The 17,065-nt window shown below is 37.6% G+C and overlaps 4 protein-coding genes across 12 annotated transcripts; 3 read left to right on the forward strand and 1 right to left on the reverse strand.

Moving 5' to 3' along the window:
* Nucleotides 1-334: 334 nt before the first annotated feature.
* LOC137743329 (uncharacterized) lies at nt 335-5,026 on the forward strand. Of its 3 annotated transcripts, none has more exons than XM_068483198.1 (9): nt 335-475; nt 629-779; nt 1,152-1,264; nt 1,612-1,690; nt 2,164-2,192; nt 2,593-2,686; nt 3,195-3,284; nt 3,379-3,556; nt 4,542-5,026. In XM_068483198.1, the coding sequence occupies exons 2-9, from the start codon at nt 636-638 to the stop codon at nt 4,952-4,954; spliced, it is 1,140 nt and encodes a 379-aa protein (XP_068339299.1). In that variant the 5' UTR covers nt 335-475; nt 629-635; the 3' UTR covers nt 4,955-5,026. The 3 variants fall into 3 exon arrangements, with proteins under 3 accessions (XP_068339299.1, XP_068339301.1, XP_068339300.1); XM_068483200.1 differs by having other exon boundaries at nt 4,569-5,026; XM_068483199.1 differs by having other exon boundaries at nt 340-507.
* Nucleotides 5,027-5,565: 539 nt separating this feature from the next.
* On the forward strand, nt 5,566-8,898 carry LOC137743311 (chloroplastic lipocalin-like). Its single transcript, XM_068483177.1, has 5 exons — nt 5,566-5,703; nt 6,280-6,403; nt 6,897-7,136; nt 7,478-7,768; nt 8,436-8,898. The coding sequence occupies exons 1-5, from the start codon at nt 5,648-5,650 to the stop codon at nt 8,712-8,714; spliced, it is 990 nt and encodes a 329-aa protein (XP_068339278.1). The 5' UTR covers nt 5,566-5,647; the 3' UTR covers nt 8,715-8,898.
* A 780-nt stretch (nt 8,899-9,678) lies between these two features.
* On the forward strand, nt 9,679-13,810 carry LOC137742804 (protein MOS2-like). Of its 7 annotated transcripts, none has more exons than XR_011069439.1 (4): nt 9,679-11,050; nt 12,464-12,651; nt 12,745-13,050; nt 13,316-13,810. XR_011069439.1 is itself a non-coding variant. In XM_068482758.1 (2 exons), the coding sequence occupies exon 1, from the start codon at nt 9,709-9,711 to the stop codon at nt 11,041-11,043; it is 1,335 nt and encodes a 444-aa protein (XP_068338859.1). In that variant the 5' UTR covers nt 9,679-9,708; the 3' UTR covers nt 11,044-11,050; nt 12,464-12,938. The 7 variants fall into 7 exon arrangements, 1 of the variants encoding a protein (XP_068338859.1); XR_011069437.1 differs by having other exon boundaries at nt 12,745-13,005; XR_011069438.1 differs by having other exon boundaries at nt 12,745-12,770.
* A 557-nt stretch (nt 13,811-14,367) lies between these two features.
* Nucleotides 14,368-16,016, reverse strand: LOC137743272 (protein LHCP TRANSLOCATION DEFECT). The gene is made up of 2 exons (XM_068483140.1): nt 15,725-16,016; nt 14,368-14,734 (listed from the first exon to the last, which is right to left on the reverse strand). The coding sequence occupies exons 1-2, from the start codon at nt 15,983-15,985 to the stop codon at nt 14,477-14,479; spliced, it is 519 nt and encodes a 172-aa protein (XP_068339241.1). The 5' UTR covers nt 15,986-16,016; the 3' UTR covers nt 14,368-14,476.
* Between the last annotated feature and the right edge of the window lie 1,049 nt (nt 16,017-17,065).

A 17,065-nucleotide genomic window follows, 5' to 3' on the forward strand; every position in this document is an offset into this window, starting at 1 on the left:
TCATAACAAATAAAGAGATAGTTCGTAATATTTTTATCAATCCAACCATTTGTTTTAATACAGTTTGATGATTAATTGATCTCATATTTTATTGATATTTTACATAATACTTTATAATATGAACGATTTCAATCAAAAGTAATGCCTTGTGCAAAAGGCCAGAGAATGAAGAAGCTCATCTTCGAACCCATGTTTGATGTTGGGCCAAAGAGTTGGACATGGGTCTGAGCCCAATATCCCATAAGAGACATATTTAAGCCCACTAAACAATGGGGTATTTAAGATACATGTCCAATTTAAGAGAAATTTGAATAAAAATCACAAAACAAAAACTCAAAAAGTTTTCAAAAAAATAAAATAACAATAAAAAGGAGAACGAGAAGTTGCCGCTGCAACCATCTTCTCCCGCCGACTCCTCCCCCACCCCTCTCCCTATCTCCTTCACCGTGTACGGCGGCCCGAGCTGCCTTTAAAGGTATTCAGAGAAATTGGGTCTCAATAGATTTGGTAAAATCCTTGTAGAATCACTCTACAAAAATTCAGCTCCCATTGCACACAAACTGTTTGCTTAAATGCCTGTATGATACATATTTTCAATCACAATTTCTCCAACAATGATAATCTGCAGTGACTCAATGGATGCGGAAGCAGAAGCTCTGGAGGAGAAGTTAGTATCTTTGCTTGGTCAGCTTCAAGCAGAGACGGCTATCCTAGAAAGAATGGTGTACAAGAACAAGAACCAGCACAGGCGCGGCTCCTATTTCCAGTACCTTATGAAGGTTTTCGAATTCCCCACCTTTTTATGATCATAATGCTTGTACCCATTTGTTTGGTTCCTCGGAAAATTCATGAAAGAGAAGGAGTTTTTTTTTTTTTTTTTTAACTTGTATCAAGCATGATTTGATTATTTGAATGGTGGGTTTTTGTTGCACAACGTCTTAAAGTCGGTTTTAAATTTTGAAGTTAGCTGTTTTTACAGTTCTAAGCTTCTTACTTTTTTGTTTGATTGCCTTGAAAATTTATGGAAGAACAAGAAAAGTTTCGGTATGCATTAATGGGGGTGAAGTTTTAAAATTTAATCATCTATTATGTGTTTTACTTTACTTTTTTGTATGCGTTTACATAGTTTGCCTCACTTTTGTTTATATCAGGTAAGGAGGGATTTGAGGCTTTTACAATCAACTAAACTGGAGGAACTTTTGGGTTGCTGTTTCCAAAGTATTACTGGGAAGAGACCTAAGCAAAAGTTGCACTTATTAGAAAGGTAAAACATGAATTTCAATTATCATCCGATGTTGCATTTTTTTTTTTTGGAGGGAGGTAGAGCGGAGTAGACGTTTCATCAGCGCATAATTAAACTTTAATTAGAGTTCCAAGAAAGCTTATTATGAAATTCGTAATTATTTTGTTAAAAGGAAGGAAAATGTATAACATATTGTGTTTTTTGGTTTATTAACTTTATCTTTTGTTATGAATCAAGATCATAGGTAAATGAGTTTTCTCTCTCTTCTAAATTGAAAATCTCAGCTCTGTGTTTAACAGGCATAAAGCTTTCATTATCCTGTCTACATAGTTTATATTAAAATCACATGCCAAATCGTTGTGTCACAGCTTGAAGAGAAGGAAATGTGAAAATGGAAAGCATAATTTTATGGAGCGACTTCTTGGAGCTGCACGCCTTTTATCACAGGTGGTTTCTTGCTTTCATCAAATGATTTGTTAATTTTCCCTCCCATAAACATCATAATAGTGGTTAATAATGCTTTATTGTGTATAATTTTTGCAAAATCAATTGACTGCTAGGGTTTGCTATAAGCGGGAAACCTTTCACTTTTATTTGAGGATGTGAGGTATACAACATGTTAACTTAGAAGAGTCCAACCATGAGGTTACATCATTACATTGTTTACTTTTGATTTATGAAGATACCTGAATCATGTTTCAAGATATTTTTACTTGTGAATCATGTTACATGAGTGTCTTATACAATTGAATGCCAGGTGTCAAAAGTGATCTATCTATTCATATGTCTTTCTGTGAGTGGTTGTGCATACTTGGATCCTGTAACCGATTCTATGCTTGTGATGAGGACTATGTTAGATAGTCCAGCATGAAATACGTGCTCTATTCTAACATGTTAACTGTGTTTTGTTTCTGTTGCAGATGGTTGAGCCAATGTTGAAGGCGGCTATGTATCCTTTGCTTACTAGTTACACGTATAGGAATTTTCTTGTAACTTTTATAAGATCAGAAATAATGTGAAAGCTGCTGTCCAATTGGCTATCACATTACCATATGTCTAATGCATCCGAGTCTCACAGTAGTGTCTGAGAACTGCTGTCTTGGTCAAATTATCTTAATAACTAGTTTCCCAAGTAAGCTGTAAGCATTTTTGCATGGTATTAGATTTGCAATGTATCTTTTCACATAGACCAATTTTTTTCTTTGTTATTGCAGCATAATTATTTTAATTTTTTAAACTATTATTTTGCAAACTGATTGCCATTTTGTATCCAGTAGTCTAGCCCTTGGATCACCAAACATAAATTGCACATGCATCTTGTGAATTTGTTGATCTTGACTATTCTACAGTGAGATATCTATGTTGCTTGCTCGATCGTTCTTCATGGGATTTTCTCTGACTGTGTTAGCTCTGCTTGCACGACTTCGAGTTTTGGTTCAACAAGTAAGAAGTAACTCCAAGCCTTTTTCCCATGATTTTTTAATTTGAATTGTACAGATTATTTATTAACCGTCTGTAGTTTATGGCAAATATGCTCATGTTCTTATCGTATAGATGGTTCAAGTTCTGAACCCATTCATAAATTCCCACAAACCTGGAGGCGAAGGAACATGGAACTGAGTTATCCCACAAAACATTATCCGTTTGTTAAACATGTCATATAGCCAAGTGGGTAGTTTGTGGTATCATGATGAAGGGAAAATGTACATGCTGCAGCAGCATTTCGTAGTGATTAAACATGGGATTGAGGTATCCAAAGAAGTAATAATGTTTAGGATATTATGTGGTCTCCCTGAGGAATGTGCCATTTCACTAAGTTTGGACATTTCAAGATTCAAGCTTTTTTCCGACAAAAAAAAAGAAAAAAGAAAAAGGGACATGTCATGCTTTAAGTTCATCTCTTGGAGTTGGACTGATTTGCTGAACTTTTCTTTTCCTCTATTTTCTACAGATTCTACTCGATGTTGTTTCAGTATTCAACATGGTTTCTTCTCTCTCCCAAAAACAGCAATCCGTCAAGATAATTCAAGGAGGACTTGAGGTTTCCCCTTCTTTTATTTGGAAAATTATTCTGTTATCAAATTATTTTTAGATCTATGTTTTTTTACTGTTCTCTTTATGCACGATTGATGCAGGTGTTTAGGGAGTTTTACCCTACAAATGAGGAAATTATCATTCTTGAGTGTGTGTGGAAATCAGATAAGTTTGAATTGATTGAGAGGACACATAAGACTGAGATTGCAACTCATGATGGAGATCTTTGTTTAGGGGAATCATCAGTGCTGTATCAAAGCACCGAGTCTATCCTTGGAGGTGAGGATACTCATGGATATTTTATTTTTTACTCTATTGAACAGTTCTGTTCACCTGGTCCCTTGGACCAGAGAGTTTCTTGGTCAGATGTTGCTGGATTAAATCCAGCAATGGAGAGCAGCATACTGTACGTTATGCCTCCATTTGCTTATCTTTTTCCTCCATTTGCAATGTTAGTTGTTCTAATGTGACATGATTGACTTTGCTGCTTTATGTGCTTGTTGCTGTATGATACTGTCTATGCCACATGGATAAAGACACTCAGTGTCTTGGCTAATTATTTTCTGTCATCGACATGAGCATTTTTATACAGTGAAGGCATTGGGGGCTTCAACTTTCTCTCATTTTCAGGATATACTATTCTTCCTTTTACATACTGATAGGAAGCAAAGATTACCAAGTTTTTTCTATTTCTATCTTTCATGTGTATATGTTGTTTTTGAGTTATTCTTAGGCTTTTACGATGTCTTTAGCCACTGGTAGGTTAGAGGTTCTGCACATTTGAAAGGATGGTTTGTCCACCGTGCTTGTATCTTTAGTTGTATCCTATCAATAAAATTTGTGTTCTCATAAAATATGAAAAATACCTTTTGGACTTCTATGTTTCTGCACAAAAACATAATAAGTTGTGCTTATGCATCTATCTTTGAGCGATACGAATAATTCATATGTTTCCTAACACATCTTCCAGTATGATGTATTTTTAGTCGTACGAGTGACTAATTTTCTCCTAAAGGTTCATTCAGGTTTCGTTTAAGTGTTTGAAAAGTCTACATGAAGTCCTAAAGAACTTGGTTAAACAGAGGTTTACGGTTATCTACTTGGTTTATAACCAAAGATAAAAATTGTGCGTAGCAGCTTTGTCTAAGTTTTGTTTTTTCATCGTGAAAAACTTTGTTCTTTGTTTAAACTTTGGTTTCCTGTAGTTTAATGTAATGGAAATTATAATTTACTTGATTCCTGTTAAATTTTTGGTTTGTGCCAGATGATGAAACTATTCCCGAAACGGCAGATGCAAACCACAGTGCTGAAAAAGTTCCAGTCGAGGTCAAGGAGGATAAGATCGATTTGATGTCAGGCCTGTCCAACGACGGTGATAACAGTCAGCTGGTTGAGCGTTGCGAAGATGGTCCAGACATTGGAGAGAATCCGAGCGAGAAGTTTTCCGAAGAAGGCAGCTTGCTAACAGGCACAAGCTTGTCTTCAAGTTCCGATGCATCAAAACTGAAGTCTGGACCTGTTAAAGTGGCGTTTATACAAGTGAAGCAACCTTTATACTCGACGGCGAATACAACTGAAATCCATTCTAAAGAAAATGACATCAGTAGCAGTACCAAGGAAGACCCATTATTCAGTTTGCTTTCTGGTGAAAATGTAATGAGTAGTAGTCTCTTCTGAGTAATCTCATGGATCATGAGCGACACCAGAACCTATTGTATTACATTTACAATGCAATACGATCATTTTTTTTCTCTTTCTGTCCCAATTAAATTTTCCAACATCACTAAAAAGGGTGGTGTCCTTTTAAGTCGAGTAAAAGGTTATATTATATATGATTACCGCCCTGTAACTGAAATCCGATTTTTTTTTATTTTTTGTTGTTTTTATGGGCAACAAAAGTGAACAAAAAATATAAAGGAGTTTGGTCATGTGGAAGTCTTGAATAATTGCAGCGCTTTCTCATCCACACATTTACATGCCGAAAACTCTTTTAACGTCTCCACTTTATTTAACAAATAAAATCCAACCATATCTACTTTGTTTTTGGTCGAAGCCAAGACACAAATGTGAGAAACTTTGAATCCAACGGTCGGTACTTTCTACATTTTACTCCCATATCCACAGTAAATTTAAAATAAATAAAAAAAAGAGTTAGTTCAAAACTTTTATATGGGATTGGTTGAGGTTTATTGGGACAGTTGGGTTTGGATTATTTGGGGCCTAGCTGATTCACTAAAGACAGGTGGTTGAAAAGGATATTGCAGAGATCAAGACGGTGACGTTTTGATGGGATTATAGGACGGAGGAGAGAGATCTTGCTGGTGGAAATTGTGGAAAACTCTGGAGTTTGTGAAAGGAAAAGCATAGAAAATGGTACTTGTGCTCCAATGCTCTCTTCCTCCTCCTCCAAATGTCTCCACCAGCAGGTACATAATTCTCACTCATGTCCATTTCCCACTCTAATACCTTATATTGTTATGAGGCAATTTTTGCTATATTTGCTAAAATTTTTTTGTTAATGCTATTTATTTTTTCATTTTCTCTGTTTTTTTATTTTTTTTATTTTTTTATTTATCATAATCTTGCTGTAATTGCTCGTAAATGATTTGGTTTCGCAAGTAGAGGATTGCTCTGGTGGTTAGGACCTTCCTCTTCAACCTACTGCGCTCGCCCCCTGTTCAAACTCTCCCCCTTCCATTAGATAACTTAGAGTAGAAATATCGCTCGTAGTAAGATAAAAATAATGGTAAATGTGAAGTAGTCTTGTGGGTTTTGATCTTCAACTATAGCCGATAGGTTGATTTAGAGTGCAATTCCCGTATGATCCTGTCTAATTTATGTAATTACACATGCAGAGATGCCTCTGTGTTCTCGGATTCATAAGTGATTACATGAATTATATACGGTTTGGTTTTAAATTTTAACAACATTTTCCAAGTTGATGTTTTTCGTTTCGTCTTTTTTGAGTGCAAGGAGTGACATTTTGTTCTTGTTATTTACAGGAGAGTGCCTGGTAAGATAATGATGAGTTGCTGTTTGGAGCAATGTATCAGCAGCAAGCCTCTGACCAGACAGGTTTTATCCGGGCTTGCTGCAACGTTAGTGTTCATCTCTCAAACGAACCAGGTTAGTAGATTTAAATTTTTCGTAGCGTTATAGGATGCTGGAATTCAATACTAGCACAATATTTGTATTGCTAGTTGCTAAATTTGGCTCATCAGATTACATAAAAGAACATAGGTGTTGGACCAATCATTTCCTTGCTGGACATTGTCTAAGCTACCCCCTTAGATTAACATTTGTTCGAGTTCTTTCCCTTGTCAGGAAAGTCACAGCATTTCTGGCTGAGATGTTTGAGCTTGGTGTTCTTGATTTTTTATTTGAAACCTCGTAGAACACTAAGTTTTCACTTACTTTAAGGCTTCACTCTGTACAACCAATTTAAATGAGATTAGGTTTCCAATAGAATTAGCCGGACTTTGAATGTGCTTGAAAGTTTAATGGGGAATTTAGTCCAAAACTAGGTTGCCTTATGGTTATAGTAACGAAAAAGATTTAGGTATTCTTGTGTTATTGCAGGAGGTAGAAGATACATGATGCCTTTTACTGCTTTTGGCAGGCGGTTGCATTAGATGTTTCTCATCAACGAAATATATATGAGTTTGGAAATGCTTCGGAGGAGGCAGTTACTCTTCCGCTCGATAAGGGATCCGATGAAGGAGATGAGAGGCTAATGATGATGAGAGGCATGACAGCAAATAACTTTGACCCTATTAGATATTCTGGAAGGTGGTTTGAAGTTGCTTCACTTAAACGCGGATTTGCTGGGCAAGGTCAGGAAGACTGCCACTGCACCCAGGTAAACACAAAGGGTACGTGTAGTTATGAACTGCGACGTTTTGTTTGAATTCTTGCTTCTGGAAATAATGTAGAATTGAGAGGAAAATATATAATCCCCTTTCTTTTGAATTAGACATGAGTGCAGATCCGAACTGTTGAACCTATTCATTAATCATTGTTGAGCTATCTAGTTGTTTACCGATAGCCCTTCCAAGTTTCAAGTGATCGAAATCATCCTGAAAGCGATATCAGCTTTCTTGTGATGATTTGCTTCTCATTGTTCATAGATGACAGGTTCTTTCTGTCACATGTTCACTACCTATTTCCTGACTGCAAAACCATATTAACTTATTATTGCAGGGTGTATATACATTTGACTTGGCGAAACGGGCCATCCAGGTTGATACCTTCTGTGTTCATGGGAGCCCTGATGGATATATTACTGGCATACGGGGAAATGTTCAATGCCTTTCGGACGAAGATTTGGAGAAAAAAGAAACGGATCTAGAAAAGCAGGAGATGATCACAGAGAAGTGTTACCTTCGTTTTCCAACGTTGCCATTTATCCCTAAGCTGCCATATGATGTGATTGACACTGATTATGACAATTATGCTCTTGTTTCGGGAGCGAAAGACAAGGGTTTTATACAGGTACTTACTCATGAACTGACTTTCAAGTTATCCGAATGTTAAATAAAATGACTCGTGTTTACTTGTTTGAACATTATATACTCTTGTCACTTGTTTGACACTTGTTTGGACCTTCCTTTCAATCGAGAGAACCACTCTGGTCTCACCCGAAATGACATTTTAGGTACAAATACTTCGATTTTTTGGACTTAAAGAAAGGGAATCCAGAACAATCCATTGTCGGGTTATTTTTCACGGATCATTACAGAAAATAGTAAACACTCCACGATCATAATTAAATATAACTTGTAGGGATGATCCTTGAAAGTAAATCGTGAAATATGGATGATCAGATCATTGGATCACCGGCGCATTGCTGGGCAGGCCACAACTGTCCCATCTTTCTTAAAAGGAGACACACACACACACACACACACATATATATATATATGTACACACACGAGTGGATTGTTAAGATGTAAAACTGTTCTTTTTTCTGCTCATTGGTTGGCTCTTGTTTGTGCTTTTACACTCCACATATTATATACGCTCACAACGGCACTGTTAAGATGCAGAAGCTTGTTGCGCAAGTTTTACTCGCGTCTTTACCATTCAGGGATGCATCAATCATATCTTCATATTCTGTTTTCATTTACTTGTGAGTCGTTTTGTGGCATTAACATTACAGATTTACTCGAGAACACCTAATCCTGGTCCTGAGTTCATAGAGAAGTACAAATCTTACTTGGCCAACTTCGGATATGACCCGAGCAAAATCAAGGACACACCACAAGACTGTGAGCAAATGACGGACACGCGGTTATCTGCAATGATGTCAATGCCCGGGATGCAACAGGCGTTAACAAATCAATTTCCTGATCTAGAACTGAAGAAACCAGTTCAATTTGATCCCTTTACGAGCGTATTCGACACTTTAAAGAAGCTTGTTCAGCTTTATTTTAAATAGCCCTGAGCTGCTTAGTCTTTGCCCTTCTTGTTTGTATCTGTTCTGTCCTTACAAATCAAACTAGAAGAGAGATTAAGTCGTTGTTCGTACCATTCATGGTTTCTTCTTTGTAATTTTCATACTGGTGCAGAGAGAAATTTAACTGTAAGATGATATTTTATAAATAATTTGGGAATTGTTATTAGCACTTCAGAAATCTTATTTGGTATTTCAAACTTTCCATAATTAGAAAGAAAAATATATTTGTGAGGAGTGTAGAATGAGATTTTTGGAGTGCTAATAACAGTTTCTATAATTTTTATGTTAAACTTATTTTATCTAACAAAATCTATCGTTTGACCAAAAAAAAAAAAAACACTAAATGATAAATTCAGGAAAGTGATTTTCACACATTTTTTACACCATTCTTTATTTATGGCCATCGGATTTAACTGTACAACCATTGTTGTAAAATCTTCGCCTATCACCTCATAGGCCCTACCTACGTGTTAGGCGGCTGGCCATAGTCTTGATTAATCTCTAGGTGTTTAAAAATTAAGAAATGACACATATCTGCTTAGGGGCCCACATAAGCATCACTTAGGTTGCGACTCACTTAGACAGAAAATAAATAACTTTCATTTTGTATTATGTTCTAATACTTTATAATGTGTATATATATATCATTCTATTTTCAATTTATATATTTCAAAGTAATTATGTATTTTTTTAATTGTAAGAATACATTTATTTATACGATATATAATAAATTTATTTAAATCTGCTCGATAGGCTAAACCCCACCGTCCGATTATCGTTTAGAATATCCCATAATTTATTGCTTACAATTGTCTGATTTGGCCCAATCGTAATTGGAATGGGTTAAGTTAAGGGACTCGGGTCAAAATAAAGCCCAATAAAAGCCCACACCAAAAACACAGGCAAACATAAACATAGCTAGTAGTAGCTAGCTATCCTAGCAAATTCATTTCTGGAAAAAAACCAAAGAGAAACCATGAAACTCTCCTTCTCTCTCCCTCCCAAATCCTCCTCCAAGTCAAACCCTAAACGCAACCCCTCCTCCGCCACCGCCAACTTCGACGACGGCACCGGAAACAACGCAAACGACGCCGCTTCCAAGCACTTCGTCAGCGAATTCGATGCTTCAAAACCCCTATCCGCCGACCCCAAAGCCCGCGTGATCGCCCCGATCCCCAACGAATGGCGGCCCCACAAGAAGATGAAGAACATGGAGCTCCCCATCACCGAGCCCAACGGCCACGAGCTCCAGTTCGAGGTCGAGACGCTCTCGGTCAACGACGACCCCGACGCCAAGATTTCGTACGGTCTCAATCTTCGGGAGAAATCGGAATCCGAGAATCGGGAGAGGTTGGGGAACAATGAGCGGCTGAGATCTAGGGGCGTGGAGGATACGCTGCTGCAGAAGTTTAAAGATGATTTGGAGCGGTTGTCGGATCATAGGGGGTTGGAGGAGTACGAAGAGATGCCGGTGGAGGGTTATGGCGAGGCGTTGCTTACCGGGTACGGGTGGTACCCGGGTAGAGGAATTGGCAAGAATGCGAAGGAAGATGTGAAAATTGTGGAGTATACTCGGAGTACTGATAGGCACGGGTTAGGGTTTCTTGCAAATTCGAAAGAGAATTCGAAAGAGAAGGATAGAAAGAATAAAGAGAAGGAGAAGAGGAAAGATGGGGATGTGGGGAAGGAAGTTAGGATCGTTTCGGGTCGAGACTATGCGGGTTTGAGAGGTAGGATTTTAGAGAAATTGGGCAATGGGAAGCTGGTTTTGAAGCTGTTGAGTAAGAGCAAGGGGCAAGATGAAGAGGTTGTAAAAGTGAATGCGGATGAAGTTGCGGAATTGGGTTCGAAAGAAGAAGAGAAGTGCTTTAGGAGATTGAATGATGCAAAAAGGAAAGTGGGTAGTGATAGTAAGCCGAGACGAGAGGAGCGGAGGGGTTATTCAACGTGGCTTGCAAGGAACATTCGGGTCAGGGTTATTAGCAAGGACTTGAAAGGTGGGAAATTGTATTTGAGAAAAGGAGAGGTGATGGATGTTGTTGGACCCTACACCTGTGATATATCTATGGATGGGAGTAGGGAGCTTGTGCAGGGGGTGTCCCAGGATTTTCTTGAGACTGCCCTGCCAAGGCGTGGTGGACCGGTTCTTGTGTTATCTGGGAAGCATAAGGGGGTCTATGGTAGTCTTGTGGAGAAGGATTCCGACAGAGAGACTGGTGTTGTCAAGGATTCCGACACCCATGCCTTGCTCAATGTGGGTCTTGAGCAGATTGCCGAGTTTACTGGTGATCCCAACGACCTTGGATATTGATTCATAGGTACTTCGAGTCATAATTTCATTCCCCTTATACTGTGTTTGTAAGCCGAAATTCCTATTAACTAAATTTGATATCTTTGTTTCCCATGCTATACTGCTTGTATTTATATGAACTTGGGAGTTTATCATTATTTCCGTGTTTGAACTTTCCAGTGTTCTGAATTTTATTATTTCATTCAGATGAATATTTCTTTAGTTTAATAAGCGTTGCCTGTTAAATCTTATTTATGGGTATTCCACCACCATGCACTTCTGTTAGAGTTCGTTTAATTTTATCATCTTGCACCTATACCATCAGTCTTCATTGTACAATATCAAACTCTGTGTAAGTTGTATGATGAGCCTTTGTGTATCCATTACAATGTTGCTATTGGTAGTCTGGTACTCTGTGGGTTAAGAAGTCTAATTCTTGTGTTGTATGATGGTCAAAATTTTGAATAGCAGAACCAAAACCCATCGCCTTACCAGTTGGTTGTGATTTTGCTGGAAATAGAAATTGATTATTTTGATCTTAAAGTGTCATTTTTCAACAAGTATTTTACGGTGATTTAAGACCATAGATTATCAGTTCGTTATCTAAATTTTTTTGACCGGATCTTTTAGTACTGAGGGTCTGAGAGACTGAGGCCTGACTCTCTAAGTCCATTTGATCCATGACCCATTTTTCCCTGATCTTTACTATCTTTTAACCTTACCAGTTGCTTAGGCTTCAAAAGGCCTGATGCAGCAGGTTGTCTGTTTCCGTTGGCATTTGTGATTTTAGTAGTACACATTTCTTCTTAATCAGTTTATATTGTCATGGCGACACATAAAATATGGTAACTTTCAGTTCTGATACACAACCTAGTTAGATGAACAGAAGATACTTTTTTTAGAGTATGGATAACGTAATTTGAATCATTGGTGGTCACTAACCGTAGACCCTTTCACTGTTAGATATTTTGGAATGTGGTTTCAACACTGAAGTTGCTTCACTTAACTGTGGATGTTCAGCACAAGGTCACGAACAACAGTCACTGCACCTAGGAAAATTGCAAAGGGCAGGGCACTTTTTTGTGAGTTGTGACTTCAGATATTGAAATCATGTTTGAAAATAATTGATATATGGAGAGGAATTGTGTTTAACGGACTGTTGGGTCTAAAGTTTAATGGACTGAGTTCCTACCCCCACAGACGGAGAGTTAGACTCTATGTATTGCTGGACTTAAATGTAAATTCGAAATGTTTAGCATGCTTATCCCTCATTCGTGCTTGTCTGTTAGATATAATCCTTCCAAGTTGCAAGTGGTCCAAATCCTTCTGCAAGCAATATTTGTCTTGTTATGCTTTTCACTTATCATTGCTTATTAAAAAAACAGGTTCTTTCGTTCAGAATCTTAAATTTCTGATTGCAGTGGTATTTCAACTTATCAAGTTGCAGGTGCATAAACGTTTGTTATGGACACATCATCCATCCAGGTTAATACCTTCTGTGTACAAGAGGCCGTACATGAGGCCCTGAAATGGATATGTTGGTGGCATACGGGCAAGGTTGAATCCCTTTTAGAAGAAGATTTAGAAAAAAATTGAGACGGAGCTATCAAAGCAGGAGATGATCAAAGAGTAATGTTACCTTCGTTGTCCTAGATTGCCATTTATCACCCAGACGCTATATGATGTGATTGCAACTGATTATGACAATTTTTCCTTTTTCAGAAGCAAAAGATAGAAGTTCCGCACAGGTACTTATGGAAATGGCTTTTAGTTTATATGCAAAACTATGTAAAGTATTCATGTTTATTTGTGAGAAGAAGAATATGCTAGTCACTTCTATTTGGACCCATGCTTTCAATTACAAAGACTGGTCTCGCCCGATGTTTTACGTGGGACTTTTGGGTGAAGATTTTGATTGATGATGAGCCAACTACTTCAACCAATTCCACATGCATAAGTGAAGTCTATTTACGTATCTCAGGAGTAAGTGTTTTGAGGATTGCCAGATGTAGGTTGAGTTAGATTATGGTGCGTCTTTAACTACGACATTGATAGGCTTTCTAGACCTTTACACTCAGTTTCCATAAACATGCTCACATTAACACACACAGCTGGATTTCTTTTGGTGTACATACTGTGTTGTTTTACTACTTCAACGTTGTCACAATATAGACTTGTTTATGCTCTGATTCTCTAAATGCTACGAGATGCTTTGACGGTTGACAATTACTTGTCTCTCCAGTTTGGGTATAACTGCAATTACTAAATCGTTTCTTTGCTATTAATCTGTCAGATTTACTCGAGAACGCGCAGTCGTGGTAATGAATTCATAGGGAAGTTGTAGATCGGAATGCAACAGGCTTTATACAAATGATTTTCTTGATCTGGAATTGAAAGCTTGGTGGTTTATTTGACACGGTTTAGGGGATAGTTCAGAAAGAAGTTAGTTTGTGTGGTTAACCCCACCTTCTGTTCATTGTTGGAGCATCGCACACACGACCACGATGCCGCCGATGCAGGCTTAGTGTGGTAAACCCCTTCCCTTCCTCTTATAACTTGTTCGGGGCTGCTTCTAATTTCACACCAAGTAAGCCTAAAAAGAAGCGTAAAACTTGTTGCAAGATGTCATTTTCCCCAGTAACTTTACGTTGTAAGGCTTGAGCTTGCTTTCTTTTAATTTAGAGGAATGGTAAGCGGTTCTCTCAAAAGTGAGACTCTCTGTGAGGTTGCCAGTAAAATGCCTATAATAGCCTATCAGATCAGGCTCTGTAATAATATCGTTGTTGAGCTCCTTTGAGTATTTTTTTTTTTTTTTGTTTTTTATTTTAACGAACGATAATATATACATCAAGAGGAAGGGGGTGTGCTTAGCCTTACAATTGATTAGCAATAATGTGGTTCAAATTTGCCTTTTGCGAGAATCGAACCTAAGACCTCATACTTATAAGTGAAGAGGAATACCATTATACCATAGTACTAAGTGGTTCATTTGAGTTAATAACTCCATCCGTGTCATCTGATTATCCTCCTCATGTCAAAATTACTGAATCCATAGTCCCAAAGCCTCTTTTTTATTACATCGATATAATTTACACTAAGGGGTGGATGATAAACTGGTTGTAACTCATCATTCTCTAGATTTGAATATAAAACCTCATTTTCAAGTGAAGTTGAATGGTATTAGACCGTAGTAGGAAGTCAAAAGTCCGATTTTACGAGTATGCTAATATTTTAGTTTAATTAATAATCCCGTATAAAAAAATCCCTTGGTTGTTCAAAGTAGATAGATACCTTGGAGCCTCAAGATCCGCAATGACCAAAAACAAATAAATCAAAGCAAGGGATAAATTGACAAAGCCTCTAGCCATTGATGCAGTAAATCACCAACTGAAAATATTACACATTGTGAAACTCAAACCAAAGAAGGAAAAAGGAGCTACTGATATTATCCAAATCATGCTTTTTGAACCGAAAAACCAAGAATAAGGTCTTTGATTTCGTCACTCGCAGCCCTGTCAAGGGCTGTTCGCGCATCCGCGTCTTTGACAGAGTAACTCGCCCCGGCTCTCAAAAGTTCTTCGATTTTCGGTTGGTCACCTTCGGAGGCAGCCATCAACAACAAAACGTCTACTGGGTGGATGTTTTGGCTTAAAAGAGCGTTCATCTTATCATATGTACCTTCCACAGCAAGCATGCCCATGTAGTTGAAATACTGTCATCAAAAGGCATAACCATGAGTTCTCCATCGCGGTCGTATTTGAAAAGTTTCGCTGTATGCAACAAAACTCATGTTTCAGTTGCACAAGTAATGTATAAACAATAAAACGGACCCTCTCTAACCAAAATGCTATTGAATTCATAAGATCAACTCAAAGTTTTAAGAGGCCCGAGCAAGTTTTTGTTTCCGGTATATGCCGGCAAAAGAGCGTTGCTGCCCTGAGAATTGCTTGCGCTTATTCAATTTCTCATTGGGTGGACAACCAGAATTCAAAACTCAGCAAGAAATATAATTTGATCAGCATTTGCCAATGAGCACAAATATTAGTCTAACATTCATCCTTCCCTCTTGAATATTGGAACTAACGCGGACCGATAAATTCAATGCTTTGCCTAAAATTCACTCAACAAAACCGTTCTTACTTACTAAGACGTGCATATGGTCCAATATCCTAGTGGACATAGTATTGGATATCTATCTATGCATTCCGGTTCAAAACTCCCCTCTCCTAAATTAATGTAACTTTTCGAATCCTCCACCCTCCCGTTAATAATAGTAAAATGTAAAAAAAAACCAAAAAAACAAACTTACTAAGATATGTGCTTTTGATGAATAAATTTCTCAATTTCATTTCTTCCTTTAACCCTCATTGCTCTAGCTCTCTCCTCTATACTCTTTACACCATAAGATAATGTATCCAAGAATATTATAAATAAAACCTTGTTTCAATCTTAATTTAGGCTTGCAAGTCGTTGATTGTCCCGGTAGATAGAATCTCTTAAACATACTGCGTCTTGGGTTCAAACCCTGCCCTTCTACTCTTAGCCTAGTTTAGAGTACTACTACTGATATAAAAGCTTTCCACCTCATATATTAAATATTCAAACTAAGTTTATATGATTAATTAACTAGTCATGAAACATCATCATATCTGTTCAACAGAAAATTTAGATTTTTCTAGAGAGAGAGAGAGAATAAAAGAACCTGTTCAACGTCATCTTTGTCATAATCGTCACGGGATTGGCTTCCATAAATGCCAGCATCTTCAGCACCCACACCATTTTTACCAAATTTGAACCAGCACTTGGCTCTCGACCCGTTGGAGGCTCCGATACCAACCGGTCGGACCCACCCGAGCCTATTCCGGGTGCCCAGAAACCGGGTACTGAATTCGATTGGAGGATTGAAGGACTTGTCGGCGAAGCATAAGTGGGTAGCAGCGCTAGTAAATGGAATTGAAGCCATTTCTGTGTTTCTCTGGATGTTCTCAGTTGGGTCACTTGACTCCCTTCTATCCACTCATGTCTTAAAGTGGGGAATTATACATGCGCCTTCATCTTTCACGGTTAACGTGGAAAAACGATCGTGTCCGTTCGTTTGCATTACAAATAGCCAATCTGTCCTAAATTTGTTGACTTTTGAGGCCCTAACCAAATTACATTACAACCTCTTATTAAAATTTAAAACTTTGAAGAGCAAGTCCACTTGTTTTAGGAGAGTAAAAACAAGGGAAAGACACTTGGATTACCCTTACTATTCACTCTGTAGTTGAATTTGTGCAACTTCACCCGTTTGGGATGGGAACGACGAGAGCAAGAGTGATCACTATTCACAATTTTTTTTTTTTAAAGTAAATATGAACTTTCTAAGCTTTCTTTTTAAAATAAAACGATTGTCTGATTCCAATAAATGATTTCAAATACAAGGCAAAAACATAACATTACAACAAGCATTATTAGTTAAACCTAGGCGATAAAATCAGTATGACTCAGTCCGTCTACCCTTAGAGTGTATGGAACTTCCTCTTCTTTGGCGAAAAACCTTTGTCTCATGATGCGATTTTTTTCATTTCGCAAAAAAATATTTTGAATTAAGAGACGTATCTTCATGGCGTCGAGACATGATGTCCTGATCCTTGTTTTCGTGCCTTTCTTGCCTATTTAACTCCCTTTCTCACCTTTGCTTGATCTGTAGCCTTCTCAAATTGACCACTTTGCCTTCTCACTTATTGTTTGTGGTAACAAAGGAATTTGGATAGTAGAAAACAAATATGGGAGATTGTAGTAAGAATAAATATTGAGTTGTGGTGTGGGGAATGAAGAAGATGGTTGGGTTTTATAGAATTTTTTCAATAATTTTTCGAATTTTTTACTGTTGAATAAATCTTGGCTGTTGATTTCCAAAAAATTTTGAAATCAAATTTGCTAGATTGTGCCACGTGGCACAATATGAGATTTTTCAAATTTTTTTACCTTTGAAAATCCATCCAGATCAATAGACCGTTGGAAATCCATCAGTCTAGATTGACGGATCATTGGAAATCTA

This window comes from Pyrus communis, chromosome 8 (genome assembly GCF_963583255.1).
Source record: "Pyrus communis chromosome 8, drPyrComm1.1, whole genome shotgun sequence".
Taxonomy (NCBI): domain Eukaryota; kingdom Viridiplantae; phylum Streptophyta; class Magnoliopsida; order Rosales; family Rosaceae; genus Pyrus; species Pyrus communis.

What these genes read in the sequence shown, in the direction of transcription:
- LOC137743329 (XM_068483198.1), top strand. Translation starts at nt 636, where the DNA reads ATGGATGCGGAAGCAGAAGCTCTGGAGGAGAAGTTAGTATCTTTGCTT. An exon ending in ATTTCCAGTACCTTATGAAG is followed by an intron (nt 780 to 1,151) that starts GTTTTCGAATTC and finishes TGTTTATATCAG; the next exon opens with GTAAGGAGGGATTTGAGGCT. An exon ending in CACCGAGTCTATCCTTGGAG is followed by an intron (nt 3,557 to 4,541) that starts GTGAGGATACTC and finishes GGTTTGTGCCAG; the next exon opens with ATGATGAAACTATTCCCGAA.
- LOC137743311 (XM_068483177.1), top strand. Translation starts at nt 5,648, where the DNA reads ATGGTACTTGTGCTCCAATGCTCTCTTCCTCCTCCTCCAAATGTCTCC. An exon ending in AAGACTGCCACTGCACCCAG is followed by an intron (nt 7,137 to 7,477) that starts GTAAACACAAAG and finishes TTATTATTGCAG; the next exon opens with GGTGTATATACATTTGACTT. An exon ending in AAGACAAGGGTTTTATACAG is followed by an intron (nt 7,769 to 8,435) that starts GTACTTACTCAT and finishes TTAACATTACAG; the next exon opens with ATTTACTCGAGAACACCTAA.
- LOC137742804 (XM_068482758.1), top strand. Translation starts at nt 9,709, where the DNA reads ATGAAACTCTCCTTCTCTCTCCCTCCCAAATCCTCCTCCAAGTCAAAC.
- LOC137743272 (XM_068483140.1), bottom strand. Translation starts at nt 15,985, where the DNA reads ATGGCTTCAATTCCATTTACTAGCGCTGCTACCCACTTATGCTTCGCC. An exon ending in ACAAAGATGACGTTGAACAG is followed by an intron (nt 14,735 to 15,724) that starts GTTCTTTTATTC and finishes TTTTGATGACAG; the next exon opens with TATTTCAACTACATGGGCAT.